Consider the following 25,246-nt stretch of genomic DNA (forward strand, 5'->3'; position numbering starts at 1 on the left):
CAAAGTAAAACAAAAAACAAAAAACAAAAACAAAAGAAAGGATGGTAATGACTAGTTGACTACTCTATATTTATCAACTTCTCCGGTAAAGCAGAAAGAAGGGACAACAATGACTTCAATGTTTAAAAAAGAGAGAATTATATTGAAGTCTCATATAAAAAAAATTAATTACTGTAAAATACATTGACAATTGAATTAAACTATATTAATCGATATAATAATTAATTTTTCTGCATGAGATTTTGTTGTAATTCTCCCTTTAAAAATTCTGCCATATCAAAGATGCGTGATCTGACCCTAAATTTCAGGAGGACTTTTTTTTTTAATGACATCAAAGATGTCGTTTCTACTAAAAAAAAATATGACTTTAAGTTTTTGTAAATTCATATACTTTTTTTGTCAATATTCTAGATTCTTACAACACCACTCATTAAAGGACTTAAAATATTGAAAAATAAAAATGTAGGGATATAAAATATTAAAAAAATGCAGAAATTAATAGTAAAACTTGATCTGGTATATATATATATATATATATTTGATCTGGTATTTGTTACCACTTCCAGCGTTAGCACCTTGGGGGAGAAGGCAGGTGTTTCAAAGACGCGTGCTTTGACCCAAAACAAAAAACCAAATTAAAAGAGTGAGTTTGACTAATAAATTTGAAGAAGACACTGCCATTGTTATCTGACTTATCTCATCTTCTTCCTTCTTTTCCAAAGCCTAATAAATCATCTTTCTTCTCGCGATACCCATACTCATCTTCCGAACCTGAAGTGAAACTTAAAGTAAGAAAGCCAACTTTCTCTCTTTCTTTGCTTAACTTGTTCGTTTCAGATTCCTTGCACTGTGTTCTCTCTGATATGGATTTTTCTCACTTCTCTTTACTTTGTTCGGAGTAATTGAATGCCAGAATAATATGTGATAGAGAAACCACGAACTGGTGGTAGAAGGCCAAAGGCACTTGACATCTGGGAACACGTCAAGGTATTAAGGGTACTACAGCGCAAACATTGTGGATTTAAATTAGCAGGGGGTGCTACCCGCATCAAAGATCATATTGAGGGCAACCGGGGTAAGGCAATTCGACCTTGTACTGGTCTTTCTCAGCTTAGCAATACTGGTTCCAGCAATTTGAAAGAGAAAGATCTCAGTCATTCGCAAAGTATGGAATAATATCACTCCATCCATTACTTTTTTTCTCCATTTTATCTATTGTATTTATTAACTGAGATCCTTGTATAAAGTTATCTCTCACATCGTGCATTAAAAATAAAAAATAAAAATAATATATACTTTTATGAGAATAAACATTTTATTGCTGTAAATATTTTTTATTTTGGATTAGAGGGAGTATTTTTTTTTTTGGGTACATATGGAATAGTATATATTAGTATTATTTTACTTTGGCTAATGTATAATTTTAGTACTCTAACTTTATATAAGATTTTAATTTAATTGTTTAATTTTTAAAAAGTGTATTTTTAGTCTTTTAACCATAATATTGTTAGTTTCAAATTATTATTTTTTATAAAAATAATTTTTATTTGAAATAAATTAAATGTAATAAGTAAATATTTAAAAATATTTTATCAATATTTAAAAATTTAATTTAAAAAATTTTTGTAATGAAATTAAAGGATTGGAAATACATACATTTTATAAAATTAAAGAACTAAAATGAAATATTATATAAAATTAAAAGATTAAAAGTATACTTTAGCCTTTTACTTTAAATGGGAGAATGATATTTGGGTATCTTGTTAGAGTTTTATTTCTTTTAGAGTATTATTAATATTATAACCATTTACATAATTAATATGCTTGTAGTAAATAGTATACTATAATAACAATTTTTTGTTTGGAGTTTGAAGTAGGGAAACAAAATGTAATTAGTAAGGATTATCGACCAAAAACGAATTGTAATTAAGTAATAATTTTATTACAAGAATTTTCAAACAAAAAATTTGGTGCAATTAATAAGGATTTAATTCAAAGGCTGGCATTCATAAGGACTAGTGCTTGGCTCGGAAGGCTGCATATCTTTTAATTTAAAATTTCAATTATGTTAATACACAATTCAATAAATTGTGTTAGTTTCATATGTTGATTAAAGCATAAAATAAACTAAATAATTTCAATCATGTTATTTTTCAACATCAATAATTTCAATTAAACATTTTTCACCCTCATGCTTATCTAGAAAAAAAAGAGAGAGAGAAAAATAATGGGCCTGAGCAAGTTAGCTCAAGCCCATTTTTTAACTAGCTTATAAGTGTCAAGCTTAAAATTCCTTTTCATTTATAGAGAATGAATATACTCAAAACTCGCAAACGCTAAGTTTACTTTCAGAAAAAAAACTGAGAAAACCAGAGACCAAGGCCAATCTCCTAAAATACTAATTAGATACTAGCAGCACCAGAGACTTAGCTAGGTCTTAGAACCTAGGCAGATGAGACGTATCAGAACAAATAATATAGGTTTTAAAGTTAGTTTAGGGTCCGTTTATTGAAGTTTAAAGTGATTTTAATTAAACTAAACATGATAGAATATGATCGAAGTGTTATTTGGATTAAGTTTTTAAAATAATCACTTGCAGAAAAAAACTGTTTTAAGCATATTTTGATAATTAACTTAAATTACCTTTTGAAAATTTAACATTTTTTTTAAGATTTCGAGTTGAGTTAATCAATCATTGCTATCTGAAAATCACTTTCTTTTATAACTTAAATAAACAGGCCTTCTTTTTCTCCTTGATAACTATAAGAGTATTTCAACATATCAAGCTTTCATTGATTGACATAATATGATCAGAAAGGTTTTTTACTTCTCCATGGATATAATGAAAATAAACATAACTAGTGCATTTAATCAATACATTTTGTTAATTTGTAATATTCCTCTGCCTAAATATCAGAACACGTTTTTGTATTGTGGATTGTGATTATATGATTTTTATATTAATTCTAAATAAGATATCATTAATGCTTGATTGTTACATGTCCCCCAAAACAATGTGGGAAGGCATAAAGGCTCTCCAACAAGAGAGGATTAAAGTCGGCCCTTTTAATGTTTCGCATATGGTGAATCAACGTGACTTCCAGTTGATACAGCATGTTTTTGAACATTCAAGTTCAAGGTAAGATTCATTGATTTGAACTTTATTATTATTCGGTGCTTTTTGTGTGCGTGCTTTCTTTTTTAAGCTTAAATTAACCATCTTATATTTTCTTTAGGGATACAATTTTCTCTTCTTCATCCATACGTTTATTTTGACACAACCTGATTTTACCACACTTAAACCGAAGGCTTATTTGGATTCGTTGGTGAGTAAGTACATATACTTTTATTCTATTTTGTTATTTTTTGTGCAAGACCTTGGTTACCTTAAAGTGTTCAATTTCCTGTTTCCCTAGGTAATAGATAGTTTTGCTGATATCTTGACTGACACTGAAAGGAAGAAAAAGAAAAGTGATGAACCATTGAATTGGTATCTTTCGGTGATGCTTTCGGTGATAAATTATTCCCCTTTTAATTGGACGATATATGCTAGTTCTTGAGTCTGAAAAAGTTATCATTGACAAGTAAATGTTTAAAGGTTCTTTTGTTGTAGGACGTAGCACTCAGTAGTGGTGATGTAAGTTCCTTCGTTGACTTTGTTGAACGACATAAAATGAAAGAGAACTACATGTCTAACTTGAAATATTGTGAGAAGGTATTATGTTATTGTCTTCTTGTAGTTGATGCTTCACTTACCATTATGACTGTGTATCAATATATCAATCTGATTCGTTTGATCACATATTACAGATATTTATTCCTGTCCATGTTTAAAAAAAAAAATCATGTGGACATTTTTATTTATACATTATTCGTGTGAAGAATGAAGTTATTGAAATATGAGATTCTCTTTTTGCTCAATTTGTGGATAAAACTACACGTGAACAAACAACAAAACTGGTAAGTGTTGAAGAACGGTAATATTTATATGATTAATAGATTGATATCGATGTTTTAATTCTATAGAATTAACATCTCGCATATATATAGCTGTTTGCCATGGAGAACATCTTCAGGAATGTTAAGTTCACAGAATTTCCCCGGGGAATGGCAAGCAATATCCCATTACAGCCTAATGAGTGAGTTTATGATTATTTATTCTAAATTATAAGCTTTATTAAGACAAGTATGCATCCTGACCATATCGTATTTCTTGAATATGTAGATGACTGTGGTATATTTGCTATTAAATATATGTAACAATCAGATAATTTTATGAGGCAAAATCCTACCTTGTAACCATTTTCTTTGATCCAAAAAAATGAGAAAAATTAATAGAAGTTAAAGGTTTCTCTTTGAATTGAATTGTTTCTCTAATAGGAGAATATTTATGAGTAATAAAAAAATAGATAATAATTTATTTTATTCTTACACATATTATTTTAAAATATGATATCATGTGCATACAATATAAACATCCTTTTATATTTGATCCCCATATAAATTAAAATTTAAATAACATATTCCAGTTAAAAAGGTATAAACATCTTTTCATACTTATTTAAGAATTTCTTATCCTTGTGTATATGGAAAATGTTATAAGAATTTTTTTGATAGGGTTATTTAAATAATTCAAATTCAAGTATTATTCAGCACAAATACATCTTAATCTAAACCTTTCAATTTCAAACATAATTATTAGGATTAACTAAATTTTTAAACTGTGCGAATTGATTGAAATAATAATATTTTTTTTAAATGTAGGAGACTTATAATTTATTACTTGTATTTTGTATATATATATATATATAAACATAATTCATTATATATAACATACAAATTTAAACAATAAATTATAAAATAAAATATTTTATTATTTAAAGCAATCAACTTACTCCCGTTTGCTTTATTTTAAACAATAAATTTATTGGTTCTTATAAATATACTCGCATGCAAGCTGTGAAATCAAATCTAACACCTGCAATTCATTAACAAAAATTATCGCCATAAAATGATTCTCAATTATGTGTGTGTATATATTTATATTATTATTTTTAAGGAAAATTTACCGAGAGGATGATAATGTTCAATTCTGAAACGTCAATTTTGTTTTTTCAAAAAAAAAAAACAAAAGAAAACCAGAAACTAAGACCAGTACCTCTGGTAGGAAGTACAAACTTGACACCAGCACCAGAGACCCAAGCCTACGAAACCTAGGCATATGAGACCCATAAGAACAAAAGATATTAGTAATTTAAAATATTAATTCTTAAATGTGAACATAATTTTAATTTTTAAAATTTTATTTTCAAGATATAAGAAACAATATTTTATATAAAATTATAGAAATTGAGTTGCATTGAGTCAAAGTTTAAAAATTATGTTACAATTGAGTTAAAATTATAATGATTGAGTAACTGTAAGTTAAAATTTAGGGATTGAACTACAACTGAATCAAAACTATAAAATCAAATAATAATTTTTCCTTTATTTTTAAGAATATGTCCTCAGAAGTGATGTTAATTATTTTTTAGTTGAGTTTATTAAATAGAATAAATGTAAATATAAAAAATATATAATTTCAAATATAATTAACTCATTATAAAAAATGTAAATAATAAAAAGCAATTGTATAACTATCAGCCTAACGCTTTCTGTAGCCGAGAAAATGCTGTAAATCTGAGCGGTTGAATTAAAGAGAGAATTACATTCAAGTCTTACTCAAAATGATTAATTACACTCAAGTCTATTGATAATTGAGCTTAGGAGAATGAAAATATGTAATTCTCCCTTTAACTATTTAGATTAAATAATCTTAAAAAAATATAAATTAATATGCATTATTAAAATTTAATTTAAATGATTTAAGTAAATATACAGTAAAAACAAACGGTAAATTAATCTGCAGTTCCTTCTAGTTTTTTTCAATTTTAAATTAAGTTTTTGTAGCTTAATTTGTTTTAATAAAGTTCTTATAATTTAATCGATTAAATATATTAGTCCTTGAAAGTTTAAATTATTAAAGAATATTGACTTTTTCAACAGAACAATAAATTTCATTGAAATTATACCATACTGTAACTAATAAATCAGTGTTGATAAAAGCTAAGTAATCCCTGAAACCATACCATGGTTAAGTAGAGGAACAAGGCGTCTTAGCAAGTGGGCATGGAACAAACATGAGGGGAAATCCTAGTTGGCGAACATGAGGGTGTCCGTTAATGTTTTTTGGGAGAATTATATATAAATCTTACTTAATATAATTAATTATTTCTAGATTCATTGATAAATGAGCTTAGAAGATTAACGTTGCAATCAATTGTTAATAGATCTGAAAATAATTAATTGTATTAAGTGGGAGTCTGGAGTAATTCTCCCATGTTTTTCTTTTTAGCACTTTCTCCAGGCTCCAACTCTTCCCAGTATTAGCACATATAATAAAAGGAGTAACAAATTACAACTTACTCATGGACGGGCTAGTGGGCATAAGAAATAAAATTGAAGTAATAACCAACCTACCTATCCTTGTCTGAATGCTAAATGTCATATACACTGCCGACAACAAATATTCTGTCGTCGATCACCTTCCGTGAGAATGCATATAAAAGAAAGTTGCCACTATTGACCGTGTCTAAGTGGCTATATAATATACATATATATATATATATATATATACATAAAGCCATAGTTACATACAAACAAATATATATTAATGTACTGAAAACCAAACTGGTCATTAAATTAATCAAATTAATGGTCTAAGGGTCAATGATCAAAATCATAGTCAAACTGTACGTGATGAGACTGGTCATAAACAAAATATTATTAAACTAATTAAGATATTAGTTTAATGGTTAACTGGTTTAACCGGACAAGTTGGCTCGAATTTTCATACTATAATTAATATATGTATATCACCAACAACTACAAATAATACCAATGCACGCTTTTGACTTTATATGAATGGCTTTATAGTTTCAAAGTTTTCCCCTAAAAACGTATGGTTTTTGTCTAAATTATCCAAACAGAACACTGCTATGTTTCTACATCAGATCTTCCATCTTCCTTCTTTTCAGGTATCAAATCATCGCTATCGTCTCGCCCCGATCATTTTCCAATCCTTAAGTAACACTTGAGTATGTAATTTTAATTTCCCTCTTCATTTATTATCCGTTCAGACTTTCAATATGATTCTTTGAAATGGGTTTCTTTCTTCTATTTACTTTTCCTTCTCTTACTTTTGTTTCAATTATCCGACAGGAAAAAATTTATATACTTACCTTGTATATAAGTTTGCACCATACATATATAGAGATTTAGGATTAAACCCTTGAACAACGAGTCTTATTTTAAATTAGAAAGAGGGATCCTATCACTCATCCTAATTTCAGTTTATGATTGTTAATTTGGGGTAAAGAACTCAAAGAAGCGATGTTCAATCTCGATTTGTTGATTCAGTTTTGTGAGGAGAAGTAGAAAATGTTGGATGCAGGAAAAGGAATGATGGAGAGACTAAGTGGTGGTGGAAGGCAAAAGGCAGATAACAGGTGGGAACACGTCACGAAATTGACAGAAGAAAAGAATCAAACACTAGTGGAATGCAGATATTGTGGACTTCAATTTAAAACAGCAGGTTCTAGTCGGATTGAATCTCATATTTTTGGCCCAAAAAAGGGACATAAAAAGGCAATTCGACTGTGTACTGGTTTCTCTGGGCTTAATAATACTGGTTCCAACAAAGTCACCGCCGACTTGAACGAGAAAGAGGACCTCCTGGATTCCCAAGGTACGGAATAACATTATTTTAATTTAAACAATATATGAAGGGAGAAAGATATTTAGATTTCTTAATGTAAGAATGTGATTAATATAAATGATATTAATATTATAAGAAAAATGAGAGACGTGCATAATATAAATAATATAAGTTTTGACAATAAAAAAAATGAATATTATTTTGTCTGTTTTAACACTGATTGAATTCCTTGAAATTTTAATTTCATCCTGTTCTGCCAATTATGTCTGGTTTTCTTACCTATATAGAAGTGGTGGACTCGTTAATGTCTTTTCTTTTTAGCACTTTTTCCAGTCCTTCTCAGTATTAGCACAAAAACATGTCACGTTCTCCTTTAATTTGGTGGCCCATAAGAATTGTGTTGAATCACTTACATTTTATTTTCACGTTGTTGCTGCTCAAATATGGACAAATTACAGACATATATTGTTTGACAACGCTTTTGGTTCTGTGGAATTCTAAATAATATGTTTTTAAACATCGTGTGATCAAATATTCGTAAAATTATATTAATTCATGTTTAACAGCATTTAGCCTCTCTTTTATTCACTGTGACTGGTCAGATCTCAACATCATCAAGATTTCATTGATTGACAGTTGGGATTCGAAAGTATATATTTTGGTTCTGCAACAAATTAATGTACCCATCATTATTGCATTATACATAAAACATGCAGGTTTATCAACATTGGATCGAACAAGAGATTACAACAAACCCAATGAAACATTAATGCTTGATTGTTACGTGTCCCCCAAAACAATGTGGGAAGGGATAAAGGCTTTCCAACAAGTTCAATGCCACACTAAAGCTATGAATCAAGAGAGGATTAAAGTCGGCCCTTTTTATGTTTCCAATATGGTGAATGATCGTGACTCACAGTTGATAGAGTATGTTTTCGAACATGCAAGGTTAGATTCATATAGTTCAAACTTTATTATTATTTGGTGTTTCTGTGTGCTTGTTTTTTGAAAACCTTAAATCACTTATCTTCTATTTTCTTCAGCAAGATATGTATAGTTTTTTCTTCATCACGTTCATTTTTGAATCAATCTCAATTTACCTCACTTGGACCGCGTGCTTATTTGGACTCGTCGGTGAGTATTTACTTATACTTCTATTCTGTCTTGTTATCATTGAGGAAGGCCTTGATTATGTTAAAGTGTTCAATTTTCCTATTTTCTTAGGTAATAGATACTTTTGCTGATATCTTGACTTACATTGAAAGGAAGAAAAGTAAACATTTGAATTGGTACCTTCCGGTGACGTTTTCGGTGATATCTTATTCCCTTTTTAATTGGATGATAATGTTAGTTCTTGAATCTAAAAAAGAAAAAATTATTGACAAGCATATGCTTAATGGTTCGTTTGATGTAGAATGTAGCACTCAGTAGTGGTGATGTAAGTTCCTTCGTTGACTTTGTTGAACGACAAAAAATGAAAGAGAACTACATGTCTGATTTCATAAATAATTGTGAGAAGGTATTATATTATTGTCTTCTTGTGGTTGATATGTTTCACTTACCATTATGATTGCTCTTTTTGACTATATATCAATCTGATTTGTTTGATCACACATTACAGATATTTATTCCTGTTCGTGTTGAAAAAAATTCATGTGGACATTTTTATTTATACATTATTGATGTGAAGAATCAAGTTGTTGAAATATGGGATTCTCTTTGCCCTCAATTTATGGATAAAAGTACACGTGAACAAACAACAAAACTCGTAAGTGTTAAATAACCATAATATTCATATAATTAAGAGATTGATATCGATATTTTAATTCTGTAGAATTAATATCTCGAATATATAGTTGTTTGCCATGGAGAACATCTTCGGGAATGTTAAGTTCACAGAATTTTCTTGGGGAATGGCAAGCAATATCCTATCACAAACTAATGGGTGAGTTTATGACTTTTTTTTCTTCTAAATTATAAGCTTTATTAAAGCAAGTATGCATCCTGACCATATCATATTTCTTCAATATGTAGATATGATTGTGGTATATTTGTTATTAAATATATGCAACAATCAGATAATTATGTGAGGCAAAATCCTTCATTTCAGATATGGTCACTTGCCAGCTAGCTAGTTTTTGTTAAATGCTCTATACATATTCATTCACACATACATATAAATGATATGGACAAAAAGTGTAGTTTGACAGTAATAAAGAAAGATTGGATTTGGCTTTAGAGTTGCTCAAGAGTGACTTCAACCAAGAAAAACAAAAACTATATGATGAAGTAGCAAGAAGATACAAGCAAGGCCAAACTGAAGAAGATCTAGATTCAAGTGGAATTAAAAGAAAGCGGATTGATGCGTGCAAACCAATATTTGAAGATATTCGAAGAGGGCCATTTATGGAATTGGATGATTCCAATGAGAGTCAACAGAAAAAATGTTAGCTCGAAGAAAGGTATATACTTCAACTTAAATTATTTTTTTTAAACAGAAACTTCAACTTAAATTATATACAACCTTTTTTTTGCAGTCATTTATAGAACAGTTTAATTTATATATATTTTTTCTAACTTCTTTTAAAGTAAGTAATAATTATCCTCATATCGTACTATATTTTTATATTTTATCCTTAGCACTTCCTGTATTTAAAAGAAATAATTCCTATTGTCACTTCATGTTAATCGATTATTCCTATTTTTATTGCTAGGATGTGTTAAAGGTAATGTATTGCCGACAACCGAGTTGGTGGGAGAGAAGTTTCAAGGTTATATTGAACGAATATGGAAATGGATAATGGGAAATGAGGTGTCAACAATTGGGATATGGGGAATGGGAGGGGTAGGGAAAAGATTTCTAGCAACTCATATGCATAACAAGCTTTTAGAAGAAGCCGGGGATGACTTTGACCATGTTATTTGGGTTACTGCATCACAATATGGTAACATTTATGAGTTACAAAAGGCCATTGCAAGATCAATTAATTTGGACATATCTGATGAGTGTGATGTGAAAAGGATATCTGGGAAATTGTTGCAAGCATCCAAGCATATAAATAGATGTGTCCTTATTTTAGACAATGTTCGGGATCCTATTCTTTTAGGAGAAGTTGGATTTCCTGTTTCAAATGATAGGATTAAATTGATTTTGACAACTCGTTCATGGGAGGTGTGCCAGAGTATGAATTGTATGGAGAACATAATAGAAGTACAACCTCTAGATGGTAAATGTGGAGAAGGTTGGAAATTGTTTGAAAAGACTCTTGGAATCCATCAAATACAACCTAGTGGAGTGAAGTCTATAGCAACGACCGTGGTAGAACAATGTGGGGGTTTGCCCCTTGCTATTGTTACGATTGCGAGAAGCATGAAGGGAAAAAAACAATATAGAGAATGGAATCATATGTTGGAATGCCTTCAAAACTTGCGCAATGGGCAAGATGATATGGAGAAGTGGATATTTCCGGTGTTGAAATCTAGTTGTGCTTGCTTAAATAATAAATTGTTGCAAAGTTTTTTTCTGTATGCTGCATTAAGTGCTGAATATTATTATGATAATGATATTTGGTGTTTGATCAAAAGATTTTTCATTGAGGGATCCACAGATGAGACAAAGAGCTTGGAGATGCAATATAATGAAGGTTACACCCTGTTGGACAAATTAAAGAATAACAGTTTGGTTATTAAAATGGAAATTCGATGGACAATCCATCCTTTGCTAAGGGGCATGGCTATTAATATTGCGAAGGCAACTGAGGAAATTATGGCAAAATCTGATATGAATTTGATAGAAATACCGGAAATGGCGAATGGCATGAAAATCTACAAAAAGGTTTTCTGAGTGGAACTGGAATACGAAAAATTGTAGATGGCACATCACCTAAATGCTCTAAACTTTCCACATTGCTTTTAAATAATAATGATTCTCTCGAATTGATCCCAGATAATTTTTTTGACAACATGCCTGCTCTTAAAGTACTCGATTTGTCTAAGACTGGCATTAAGCGTTTGCCTGAATCTGTCTCTAACTTGGAATGCCTCATCACATTATTACTTTGGGGATGTGGGGAATTGAGTGACGTGCCTTCATTAGGAAAATTGCAACGGTTAATGTGGTTGGACCTTTCATATACTGTCATTATTGAGGCACCTCATGGCTTGGAATTGTTGGTCAATCTTAGATATCTTAATCTAGCAGGTACAGTACAGTTGAAAATGTCATCATCAGTGATAACCAATATGACCGAGCTGCAGTCTCTTACGTTGAACTGTATCCCAAAATAATGGATGGGAGTGCACATGTTCTACAATGTTTGGGAAAGTTAGAATATATTACAGCCAACTTTTATGACATTGAAGGAGTTTAATTCCTATGTTCAGAGTTTACAGGTCAAAGATCGCGCCCTCAAAGGTTATTATTTAAGTTTAGCTACATCATATGATGGTTATTTTTTATTTCATCCTGAACATGAGGTCCATTGCTTAAAAAGGGTTGTCTTTGGTGGTATTGATTTGGAAAACCGAGCAGAGTTATATCTTCCAGAAGACATAAAGGAGTTGATGATTACACATGTATGTCACCATTGGACAATAACAACATGCCTATCTCAGACTTTATCATTCGCTGAGGAAGTCGAAATTAAACATTTGAGGATACATGAATGTGATAAGCTTGAGAATTTGTGTTGTCTCTCTGAAGATTGCTCGTTTTGCCGCAGTGTCCCATTTGTTCAAGCACTGAGCATTACATGCCTGAAAGACTTGAAACAAATAGCGGCATTACTTGCCCATTTTCTCACCTCAGAGAGCTCAAAATTTTTGATTGCGGCAGCATGAGGATTCTGATGACCTGGGGATCATTAGAACAGCTCCAAAACCTTGAGGCCATTCATGTAAGCGGTTGTGATTCAATGGAAGAAATAGTTGGAGACGATTGTAGCGGTGACATTGTTCCCCGTTCCACCATCACCCTCCCCAAACTGAGACTTGCGGTCTTGGACCAACTTCAAAAATTAAAGTCCGTATTCAGAGGAACCATGCTCTGTCCTTCTCTCAAATATTTTAAAGCCATCTATTGTGAGAAACTAATTAGCCAACCTCTGATAGAGATTGCAAAAGGAAATGCGCTACAGATGGAGAAGACAGACAATGGATACGGTTGGAAAAATGAGGTGCATGTCTCATCCAAAACTCAACTTTCTTTTATTTTATGGGTGCCACTTTGTCACTGTTTGTTTGCTCGTCCACCTCTTTTTTTGTTCTCTCTATTTTCTATTTTTTTTTGGATTGAATCATTCCTTTAACCTTATTTTTATTTTTTGTTCTGGTTAGCAGCCTCAACCAAATTACAGTTGATTTGATAGAGAATGTCCACATTTCCTCCTAAAAGTCGACTTTCTATTATTAAAAAGTTAAAATAACATTTTTTGCTTTCCAAGTATTCTCTTTGGACTACCATTGTTGTAAGCTGCATTTCAAGATTGTGTGGATATCATATTATGTCAATGAAAACATATATATCCTGGTGTTGGAGTTCATGCATCAACTTTATTTTGCGTCAGAATTTCATACCCAGTGCTCAATTGTCTAATGAAAGTACTAAGTAATATCATGATGACTCCCTTGTTCATTGAAAAAAAAAAAAGAGAGGCAAAAAATGACAAATTCAATATACTTTCTTGATAATAAAATTTTACTTGATATAGTACTTTCGTGCTTAACATGGTGGGACAATTCTAATGGCCATATATATTAATGATTTGTAAATTGCGTTGAAGAATTGATATTTTATGTCGCACAACTCACGCACCTGATAGAACATGTACATATTTTAGAACAAGTGCTAGAAAGATCTTTACAAAGTGTTATTTCTAGACTGAAGACCAAATGCATTTTCAAGATGTATGGGGCTGTTTGTTTTCAATTTTTATAAATTATTTTTTGTTTTTCAAGACAAAAAAATTAAAAAACTTATGTAGATAAGTTGTTTTTTCGATTTAATCATTTTCAAAATTGTTTTTGTCTTTTGTTTTTTAAACAAAAGAATAGAAATTATTTTCATTTTATTTTTCTTATTTATAAAATACATTACATTTTATTATTAAAAATTATAGTTATTTTGTCTAATTTCTATTATAAATCACCACTATTAATAGCCTATAATCATCATTATCATTCTATTTTTAATGATAAAACTGTTTTTAAATTAATATAACCAAATAGATTTTCATTCTGTTTTGTTTTCAAAAATAATTTTAAAAACTATATTATAAAACAATTTTTTTTAACATACTCCCACTCTCTCCAAACTGATATCTGTGTACTTGCATGATCCACCAGAATTAAATTCTGTATTCAGAGCATCCATGCTCTGTCCTCTCAACAAATTTTACGCCTCAAATTGTGAGAAACTACAAGGAAATGCAATTATATAAGATATCATTTATTTACAGGGTACATATATGAACATTATTGGTGTTTGTGTTATTTTTCTTTATTTGAATTTTAAATATTTGTCATTAATTTATATGAAACATTAAATTTCTGCTTACAATTGCTCTGTTTTTTCCTTTGCTTCATTCTATTCTTTGGATTTAAGTCTAGCATTTCATTTTAGAGTTGACCAAACTTGAATGCTGATCAATTTTGAAGTCATTGCCAATAAAAAAAGTCGTGCCTTTTTCAACTTCAATTTAATCGATCTTTTGAAAGTTTGAGAGTACATACATGTTATTTTGATTATATCAAGTAGCATTTCAAATAAATGTTAACTATACCTAGCCAATTTGTAGCATAGACAGGTTGATGTTAATTTGTTCTTTAGAGTTCAATTCGTGCCTTGCAATTTTGGGTCTTTTAAAACCCAAAATGCGTGTGACAAAATCAAATGGGTATGTGTTTGAAGCTTGGCAAAATATTTAATTTATTCTTTGAAGTTTTTCTCAAAAGAGGGCTACTAGATGATTCCTTGATTAAATTTATACCCTGAGAATGCATTGATGCATTAGAAAATGAGATGGATATGCTATATTTTCCTTTAGCCTTATTTATAGAGTAGAGAGAGAAAATTAATTTTTGTTCTATTTATAAAACATTTCACTGCAACATCTTTACCTTTTTGCCCTTATTAAATGCTAGGAAAAATTATTAAAAAAATATTATTTTTGTCTTTATTAAGGTAGAAATGAAAATTTATTAAATTTTAAAACAAAGTTAATGAGGTTTGATGTTTTCCATTATTTCGATGAAACACGTTGAAAGTGAATTATAAATAAGATTAGAGGAAATATGTGTGCGCGCGCGCACTTTCTAGACTCATCTTCCAAAGAATAATGTTGGGTCTTTGTTTGAATATAAAATTTTCATTATTGGATTGCATTGAATTTATAATTAGCTGAGAAGATATTTTAATAGGAAATTCCTCTTAATATGAAATTTTATACGTAGTAGCATGAAAAATTTAGTATATAATTGAGTTGTGAATCCCAAAAGACCCATTAATGTTTTTGTTTTATTATACATAGACCAAAAAATGTATGATATATATTTGAAAATTTTTAAAGGTTGATTGTGAATATTTTGCAAGTAATAATTTCAGAATCTGTTAGTGATTCCACTCTAGTTCAACTGCCTCTTGCTAATTTTAATAGGAAATTTGTTGCATTAAGCAAGTTTGAACCAATATTTCCTTTTAAAATATAATCATCTGAAGGTTCTTAATGTGAATTGGTTAGTGATTATATGTACTCTGGTTCAATTGCTAGTTCAGGACTGGCCTCTGACTCTGACTTTATATCTTTTTTCCCCCAAGAACTGGGTTTGAATGACGAAATTCTGGAAAAAAAATTCATGAGTACTTGATGACAAGGATAGGATTGATCAGCTTCTCTGGAATTTGGAAAATGTCAAGTCTTTTGGAGGGGAAAAAAAACAGAAAGATAAGGTTAGCAGCCTCAACTGGATTACCATTGATGTAATTATTAGAGTTAAAATAACATTTTTGCTTGCCAAGTATTCTTTTTGGAGTACCATAGTTGTGAGCTGCATTTCCAGATTATATGGATATCGTATTATCACAATGAAAACATATATATCATGGTGCTGGAGTTCATGTATACACTTTATTTGGCTTCAGAATTTCATACTTAGTACTCGTTTGTTTAATAAAAGTACTAAGTATCTAATATCAGCATTTAAGAAGTTGAAGCTGGCTCTCATCTTGTGTCTCGGAAAAGAGATTGGAAAAATGACAAATTTAGTATATTTTCATTTTTTGGCCAACAATTTAATATATATACTTTAGGGAGAATAACATTTAGGTCCCATATTCCTAAATTAATGACAGTTGGGTTTTTAACTTTTTTTTTTGAAAAATAAGTTAAAAATATTGATCCAAAAAATTACAAATTTGAGAGTTTCAATTGCAAATAAGTTTTTTAAGTATTAAATGCAACCCTTAGATTGTAATAGGAATTTTGATTGGTAATTGTTTGAATTGACATTTATAATTTATTTTTTAAAAAATTTTGTCAAAAATCTAACTGTCATTAATTCAACTTTTTGAGACTTAACTGTTATTTTCCCTATACTTGACTACTGTCATTATCTGGATGTCATTTTATCATTTATTTGCAGAGTACATATATGAACATTACTACTGTCAATTTTTTATTTTCTTTATTTTAATTTTAAATATTTTTAATTAATTTTTTGTCAGACATGAAATTTGGCTTTGCAATTGCTGTGTTTTTGCCTTCATTGCACTCTGTTATCTGGATTTAAGTCTACCACTTCATTTTAGAGATGACCAAACTTGAATGCTGATGAAATTGCTGATCAATTCTGGAGTCGTTGCTAATAAAAAAGTCGTGCATTTTTCAACTTAAATTTAATTGATCTTTAAAAGGTTTGGATGTGCATAATATTGTTTCGGTTATATCATGCAGAATATCAAATTAATATTGACTATATATATCAAACCAGTTTGTAGCATATACAACTTGATGTTAATTTTATTATTTAGCGTTCAAATTGTGCACTGCAATTTAGGGTCCTTTGAAACCCAAAATGGTGTGTTTCAAAATCAAATGGGTTTGTTTTTGAAGCTTGACAAGATGTTCGGCCTCTTTGTAGTCCCTGAAAAGAGGGTTACATGATTCCTCGATCAAATTTATGCCTTCAGAATTTATTGAAGCATTCAATAAATTAAATGAGAGAAATCGATATAGAGGAGAAAATTCAGCTGCTCACATATTTTTTTTAAGAATGTCAAAATTCAGGAGAAAGAAAAGAACTTAATTCAACTAAGCAAAATAAGGATTTTTTTTTTGGAGCTCCATTTTAAAACATAAAGTTATTGATAGAAGTGCTTGAAGCTCTCTTGAGTCCTTGATTAGCTGTAAAATTGTTATCACTAAAAAAAATGAATTTTTGACTGTGACTTTTAGTTGCAATAAAAAAAAAATTGCCACCAAAAATTGCAACAATTAGAAGTTGCCGTCAAAAGTAAGTCTTTGACAGTGACATTGTGTAGCCACTAAAAGCCGATGTCAAAACTCAATTTTTAAATATCATTGTTGAAGGATCCTTTTAGCGGCTACTTTTAAATGCCGCTACTAAAGTTTTTTTATAAAAATAATTAAAAATTAAAAAAATTTATGTAATAGCCAAAAGTATTTTTATAAAAAATAATTAAAAAATTAAAAATAATTTATGTAATTATTTTTTGAGGTGACTTGTCGTCATTGAAACTATTTTAAAAAATTAAAAATAATTTATATAGTTACCTTTAACAGTGACATAGTATTTTTTATAAAAAAATCATTTATGTAATTATTATCACCACCAAAAATATTTTTATAAAAAATAGTTTAAAAATTAAGAATAATTTATGTAATTACTTTTAGTGGTGACAAGTATTTTTATAAAAAATAATTAAAAAATTAAAAATGAGTTATATAATTACTTTTTGTGATGATAGTTTGTCGTTACCAAAAGTATTTTTATAAAAAAATAATTAAAAAATTTAAAGTATTTTTATAAAAATTAATTTACATAATTATTTTTAGCAGAAAAATTTGTTGCCTCCAAAATTATTTTCTTAAAAAAATTACATAAATTTAAATTATATCAAATAATTTATAAAATTATTATTAGAAAATATTACTTATGAATTATTTTAAAATTAAATAAATCATTCAAATGATATTTATGGAATTAACTTTTTTATTTTATATATCGAATGAGAAATAAAGTATATATAAGATCAATAATGATTACTTTTAAAAATAATAATCTTGTTAAGTTAGTATTTTAATAACGATCTTATTTTAATAATTACATTAAAAAAATTCTTATGGAATGCTTGTGCTTCTATGGTTTAAATTATGACTAATAATTTCCAATCAATGTTGGAACTATTTCAATGGATTTCGGTATATGTTAGCTTTCAAAACAAACCTTGTTCTGGTCCCAAATTAGTAGGGAAAACTTTTTTTTCTCCTTCCTTCTTTTTAATGATTTATTTGCCAAATTTGAATATAAAATGTTCATTTAATGATTATATTGAATTTATGATTAACTAAGATGATATTTTACGTTTTTTAGATGTATAATGAAACCATTGAATATGTTTCTAATTTGATTTCTTTTAGTTATTGGGGTCTAGGCAACTGAACACTCGGTTATATATTTCTCTTAATTTTTACTCTTTTTGTGTGTCTAAAAGGAAATTTTGTGATTTAAATCTAGTGAATGACTTAATATTCATTTTGAATGGTCTCACAATGTAAAAGATCAAAGTAATAAAAATCTCAAAGTATTTCAGAAGTAGAAGATAAAGAAAAACAATAATCTTTGTTAGAGATTAAATTGAAACAAAACAAACACCTAAAGTCAAGAAGCAAAACGAACACCTAAAGTGCAACCTACAATAAAGTTATAAAAACCTGCATACAACTTAACCGAAAGAAAAATCAAACTTCTTAGAAGAGTGGTGATTATTTGAACAATATACATCAGACACATACCTTGACATTGTATAGTGGACAAGGAACCTATTTGTTTAAGATTAAAAAAATAAGTAATTTCTACGTAGTTTAAAGATTTTATAAAAGAGATTTATTTTGTAGAGATTTTATAAAAATTAGATATTATTTTATGTTTGGTTATAATAATAAAATATGATTATTAATTTGTTATTTTTAAATTTAATGATATCTTCCTTACCTTTGTTTAATAAAAATAATTTATTATTATATTATTTTAAAATTTTTATATTATTTTCGTCTATCCTGCCTCTTTAAAATATTCTTTCTCATCTATCAAATTAGATTATTTTCAGAAACTACTTCAAGTAACTTCTGCCTTAAAGTAATCAGAAATATACTTTTTTATTTTGATTATTTTTAAAAGTTTAAACGAATATTATAAAAACTTACATAATAAATTTTTTTAAAAAAACAAGTGACTTTTTCATAAAATAAGTCAAAACAAACCGGCCCAAGACCACAGCTAGGTGCAATGGAAAAATGCGATGAGAGTCTAATGTTATACTGACAATTTTTTTTAAAAAAATGGTATGATAATTTTTGTGGATTGCATTTAAAAAGATCATTATGATGAATTTTGTCATTATAATAGTATTAGCGCGCTAGTCATTTAATTTTTCATCCTTAACACACCAATTGGTAGGAACAGAGAAAAAGAGGATTTAAACAATAACATAATCTAACCCTTAATAACCTTCCCATTCCATTTTATTTCATTCTTAAAACAAAAATCCAAGCATACACAAATATGATGACCAGTATGGAGTAGTCTCATTTTCAAACCATTGGAAAAAGTAGGCATATGAGCGCTGCAAGAAAATTTAAATAAATAATAAACAAGTGTGAATATTTGATTATACAAAATTTAATAATAATGTGTCATATGCACGCTTTATCCCTTTAATATTATATTTGGTGTGCGCACCTCAAAATATTTTTTTTTAAATAAGGACAAACACGTTGTTTGTCGAGGGGGACAAAAATGTTTTGAAGATGCCACTATTGACTGAGTGGCTTCATACACACACATATATGTATAATATTACCGACTGACAAATAACACCAATGTGTAGTTTCGAAGGTCTTTTGAAAAAGAGAGAATGACAATTTAGATCCAAAAGACTGAATTAATAATAGTTAAATCCTCAATAAAATAAAAAAATAAGTTAAAAATGTCAATTTAAATAGTTAGAAATTCAAGAATTTTAATTATAAATAAATATTTAAACATTAAATATAACTTTTAGATTGTAATAATAATTTTTATTTGTAACGGTTTAAATTGAAATTTACAATTCATTTTGTAAAATTTTTTATCAAAAATCTAATTATCATTAATTTATTTTTCAAAGACTTAATTGTCATCCTCCTTTTTAAAAATCAATATTCTGCCCATAAAATGATTTATAAATATTTACAAGGACACAATGGCTTCACATATAGTTTCAATTTTTTTGTCTTGTAAAAGACGCAAAGCAAATTCATTCTGCTGTTATTGTTGCCTCCTCCTAGTTAGGATCATAGGATTATGAGCCTGTGTGTGGTCCTTTGAAACTCAGTGTCAATCGGTCTGTGTTTGAAGCTTGACAAGATTACTTTCGTTCTCTTTGTAGCCCCTGAAAAGAGGGCTACAAGATTCCCTAACGAAATTTATGCCCTCACAATTTATTGAGGCATTTAATAAATTAAATGAGAGAAATTGATATAGCGAGGAGAAAATTAAACTGTTCACTCATTTTTCTTTAATAAAGTCAACATTCAGAAGAAAGAAAAGAACTCAACTCAACTCAGCAAAACAAGGGTTATGATTGGAGCTAGCTCCATTTTAAAACATATATTTTCAAACATAAAGTTAATGTTATAAGTGTTTGAAGTTGCTTTTTAAATCCTTGATGATTAAATAAGTGTTTAAATCCTTGCTTTTTAAAAAATATATGTTATATAAATTGAATTGTTCTTTTTTCATATACTTGATCTAATGGTGAGTTGGGCTTAAATAAAACTAATCTGATCGGGAAGAGCTCATAGAAATGGAAGAGGAGGAAGAGGAGGAAAAGGATCAGAAGGAGGAAGAATGCGAGGAGGAAGAGGACAATGCAATATAGAATTGTGATTAAAAGTTGTTAGCGTTATTAATAAGAGTCGCATTTTTAGCATTAGTTGTGAGACTCCTTCATTTCATGGCTCTTTTTCTTAGGAGCATCTGCTACCTGGCATTACATTTTACGACTCCATCTAGAATTTTGGTCATATCAAATAGAACTTCATATAAATATTAACAATACTATGCCAGCCAGTTTGCAGCATATACAGCTTGATGTTAATTTCTTACATTTAGTGTTCAAATCGTGCACTGCAATTTAAGGTGCTTTGAAACCCAAAATGCGTGTATTACAAAATTAAATGGGCATGTGTTTGAAGCTTGGTAGGATTTTTCCTTTCCCTTTACGATTCTTCTCCTCGTTTTTTTTTTTTTTTTTTTTGCTTTTTGGATTAAAGGGCTAGACGATTCTTGATTAAATTTATGCCTAAGAATTCATTGACACTTTTAAAGAATGGTCAAAGATTTACTTGGCATTTAAAATAATCATTGAAATACTCCCTCCATTCAAAAAATATGAGACATTTTTAATTAAATCTTGCCCCTCAATAAAGTAGTTATCTACTTTCAAACTAATCCAATCTTTTCATATTTACTCCTATTAAATACCTTAAAATAATTATAAAGTTATTATCAATAGAGACATTTTTGATAAAAAGATAATGATTACATCTCGAAAGACTAAAAATGCCTTACATTTTTTAATATTCAACTCCTCAAAAATGTCTTACATTTTTTAACAAAGGGAGTAGTTATAACATAATAATAGTTAGAAATTACAAAAAGCACAGACTGTGGGCAAATGAAATCACAAATAGTATGACTACAAGCAGATGAAAAATTAGAGACACATCACAGTTGCAAAGCTAATCCTAAATTAAAAGAATTAAAATAGCAGGCCAAGAGACTTGAGTTAATAAGCTTTTAGGTTTTTAGAGTGCCAAAATTATGTAAGAAACCTTGAAGGACTTCATTTAGATCAACCGATTTCACATGTAAAAGCTTGGAGGTATATCACAAAGTCTGGAGGAATTCTTATGAGATGAGAGCTTTCTCTCTTTTCTATTTTATGGATTTAGTTTATGTCTTTTATTGGGATGTTTTGTAATAACTATATGAGAAATAAATAACTAAATTAGAGTAAGTCATCTCAATAGGTGAATCTTGATCCTTGGTGCTTGTTTGATTGATTTGGTTCATCAATTTTTATCGTTGCTCTTATTTTCTGTTATTTCATTAAATATTAAATCTCTTTTTAAAACTATTATTTGTTTTTAATAAATGACAAAGTTAACTATTTTTCTTTGGTTCAATTCCTAGAATACTTTGAGAAATTATCACTACATCAATTTGTACACTTATGGGAGCGATCAAGTTTTTGGCTTGAAGATCCTCCAACATCAATGAGAAGTTCAACAAGTTGGAGGGTATGACCTCCGAGCCGGGCTACTTTGGAAGTTTAAAAAAGACTCATAAAGTCATTACAAAACATCCAATAAAAGACATAAATTAAATCCAAAGAGAAAGAAGGAAAACTTCTCCGGACTCCTCCACCTTCTTACAAGTGAAATTGGATTATCTAAATGACACTCCTTGAAGTTTCTTATATAATTTTTGCATCCTAAAAACCTAAAAGCCCACTAGCCCAAATCTCTTGGCTCTTTTATTTTAATTCTTTTAATTTAAGGTTAATTTTGTAGCCACCACGCATTTTAAATTTTTCATCCACCTTCGGTCATACTCTTTGTAATTTCATCCACCCCGCAATAGTGCTCTTTGTAATTTCTAACTATTTTTATGTCATAATCACTTAATATTTAACATTTTTTAAAAAAAATTAAAATGTTATTCTGGTATTTGAGCCAAGCCTAAACTTGATTCGGCTTGCCTGATTTTTTTGGGCTTATCCAAGCTAGCCCAAATAAACTAGAACATTAAAAATATATTATTTTGTTAAATCTGATCTTTTTTTTTTTTTCAGGCTTGTTAAACTGGCCCCAGCTACTAGTAGCAATTTCCACAGCACACTCCCGAGTCACTTCTATCTGGCCATCACTGCGTGACACAAGTGGTCAATAAATCACACTTTACTGCTTCTCTTGGGCTTAGAAAGCCACAACCTCCCTTAATCTTTCAGGCTCTTTTTTATTTTATGCTGGGCCTCATGCAAGATAGCTGGCCCATTACTACTTTTCCAGTCCACATTTTTTTTATGTTCTTCAACTCCAACCATCTTGACACATGACTTCGGTATAACTTTCACTTCACGTTCAATTTCAAACAGTAACCAACAGACGCTTGCTTGAGTGGTTAGAAGCTTAGACAACTTAATTTAAAATTTCATATTTGAGTTTCAGGGTATACAGACGCTTAGTTGAACACACAAAAATGTGTGTTACTGGTGGTTCCCACAAAACTACCACATTAAGGGCACAACTTATGTAGAGATTCGAATTAATTTAGAGTAGGGTGGGTGAGCAATAAACCTAAAATATTCACATTCTCTAGAATACTGGATGGAAAATCAAAACAAAAAAATTCAAACACTGGATTGTTAGGACTAAACTAATTTAGGCCGCTTTTGTTAAGTTTTTTTTTTTTTTTTTTTTGTAAGTGTTACCCTCCTCTGAATTTCCTCGCATTCATATAATCCAGAATCCGCCGCCAAAATCATTTCATCAACAGTTTTAATAGCTTGAATGACTGCTTGATCAATTACCATACTCAATAGTCGATACAATCTTCATCTCAATCTCGCAATTGCTACAACTTCTCCACTTTCATGTCATTTTTGGAGAAAGAGTAACGTCTCACTTTTAGACACAAGTCAACTTTCAAATTCTCTTGAATTTATGTCTCTCCCATGGTGACATGAGAGCAAGAGGTCCTCCAAAGTGAGGTTAAAAGTCTTTTTTTTTAACAAAATCTTATTAAATATTACACATTTTAATTAAAATTATTTTTGCAAAAATAATATTAATTACACTTTGAAAGATATAAAATGTCTTATATTTTTAAAAGAAATTATTGCTTGAATATGATATACTACATTCATGCTCTATTCAATAAGAACATGTTGTTCCAGTTGCTGTAAATATAAATTGATTCTATCATTAATAATAATAGAAGGAGAAAGGCAAGAAATTAAAGAAGCATTATATTCTAAAAATAAAATTATTAAAAATAATGACACATAAAATTTTATTAGATTGAATTGATGCAGTTTTATTAAATGGAACATGAATGACATGGTGTAATCAAGAATTTCTCTATTTTTTAACATCCTAATTTCAAAAAAGTGTCTTATATTTTTGAAGGGCAGGTATTTGAAGAGAATAAAAATAAGGGAAAAAAAAGTCAATGCTAAGTTATTCATTATTGCTTCTAAGCAAATAAGATAATGGAGAATAATATTCAAAGATTATTCAAATAAATTAATTGCAGATAAGGGCTAATAATAAATTTTATTTAGAAAAAACAAATCCACATTTTCATTAATAACAATCCATTCCATAGGGGTCATTGTTTGTGAATGATATGCTCAAATAGTTCTTGAATATAATTCTCCCATAAGATAATATTGCTAAGTTCATTGTGTATTTCATGCTGTAGATGATACTTAATTAGTATTTTCTACTAATATAAATTTGTTTATAATAGACTAGGGTGCAATTTTAATCTTTTAATTTTTATATAAGATTTGATTTTGATCTTTAAATTGTAAAGTGTTTTTACAATCTCTTAATCCTTAAACTGTTAGTTTTATGCCTAAATACCATTGAAATATTCGTATCCCAAATAAGGCCAATGAAATGGTTTAATGACTCTAAAATCTCTTTGGCCTTCTCTAAAATTAACTTTTTTAATGAAATAACAATATTATTCTAAAAAACTTCCTCTTCCACCCTCATCGCACCGTTTTCACTTTTAATTTTTCTGGACTGTGAAAACACTCAAGGCTCATCAGCAAAAGCTCTTCCAATTTTGCTCTCAAAGTTGGACACTCTACAAATTGAGGCTCTCCCAATTTTAGTCTTCCATTCTTTGTAAACAAGTTGAAGCTCCACTATCATGCCACGTTTTCTATGCGAACTAATATGACATTTTTTTTTTAAGTTGGGATAAAATAAAACAAAATGGTTTTGAACACTATTGCAAAAAAAATTAACAACAATTATTTTTAACTTTTTAGGTCGATTATTAAGGAAAAGCAAAAAAAAAATTTAAGCAAAAAACTTTTCACGTAGGTTATTAAATGAACAATTGTGAAAAGCTCACTTTTTACAATGATTATTAAAAAAAATAATGTTAAAAGTTTTTTAACATTGATCGTCTATA

The 25,246-nt window shown here is 29.1% G+C and overlaps 2 protein-coding genes across 6 annotated transcripts; both read left to right on the forward strand.

Moving 5' to 3' along the window:
- Positions 1-682: 682 nt before the first annotated feature.
- On the forward strand, positions 683-11,349 carry LOC129318064 (uncharacterized). 5 transcript variants are annotated; one of them, XM_054962580.1, is made up of 17 exons: positions 683-788; positions 914-1,075; positions 3,025-3,139; positions 3,237-3,326; positions 3,417-3,512; positions 3,599-4,139; positions 7,077-7,136; positions 7,493-7,786; positions 8,473-8,704; positions 8,800-8,890; positions 8,981-9,067; positions 9,171-9,275; positions 9,378-9,524; positions 9,613-9,701; positions 9,791-9,864; positions 9,957-10,218; positions 10,471-11,349. In XM_054962580.1, the coding sequence occupies exons 8-16, from the start codon at positions 7,501-7,503 to the stop codon at positions 10,205-10,207; spliced, it is 1,362 nt and encodes a 453-aa protein (XP_054818555.1). In that variant the 5' UTR covers positions 683-788; positions 914-1,075; positions 3,025-3,139; positions 3,237-3,326; positions 3,417-3,512; positions 3,599-4,139; positions 7,077-7,136; positions 7,493-7,500; the 3' UTR covers positions 10,208-10,218; positions 10,471-11,349. The 5 variants fall into 5 exon arrangements, with proteins under 5 accessions (XP_054818555.1, XP_054818558.1, XP_054818557.1 ...); XM_054962579.1 differs by having other exon boundaries at positions 697-788; positions 900-1,075; positions 3,417-4,139; XM_054962583.1 differs by lacking the exons at positions 9,791-9,864; positions 10,471-11,349 and having other exon boundaries at positions 3,417-4,139; positions 9,996-10,154.
- Positions 10,479-15,967, forward strand: LOC129318065 (probable disease resistance protein At5g47250). Its single transcript, XM_054962584.1, has 2 exons — positions 10,479-12,930; positions 15,570-15,967. Exon 1 carries the CDS (start codon positions 10,557-10,559, stop codon positions 11,598-11,600), a length of 1,044 nt encoding a protein of 347 aa, XP_054818559.1. The 5' UTR covers positions 10,479-10,556; the 3' UTR covers positions 11,601-12,930; positions 15,570-15,967.
- The last annotated feature ends 9,279 nt before the right edge of the window (positions 15,968-25,246 follow it).

Source organism: Prosopis cineraria, unplaced genomic scaffold (genome assembly GCF_029017545.1).
Source record: "Prosopis cineraria cultivar Desert tree isolate PC_DT_omini unplaced genomic scaffold, ASM2901754v1 PC8, whole genome shotgun sequence".
Taxonomy (NCBI): domain Eukaryota; kingdom Viridiplantae; phylum Streptophyta; class Magnoliopsida; order Fabales; family Fabaceae; genus Prosopis; species Prosopis cineraria.

Coding starts and splice junctions, on each gene's coding strand:
- LOC129318064 (XM_054962580.1), top strand. CDS start 7,501: ATGATGGAGAGACTAAGTGGTGGTGGAAGGCAAAAGGCAGATAACAGG. Junction 9,276..9,377: donor TCATAAATAATTGTGAGAAG/GTATTATATTAT, acceptor CACACATTACAG/ATATTTATTCCTGTTCGTGT. Junction 9,865..9,956: donor GAGGCAAAATCCTTCATTTC/AGATATGGTCAC, acceptor GACAAAAAGTGT/AGTTTGACAGTAATAAAGAA.
- LOC129318065 (XM_054962584.1), top strand. CDS start 10,557: ATGGGAAATGAGGTGTCAACAATTGGGATATGGGGAATGGGAGGGGTA.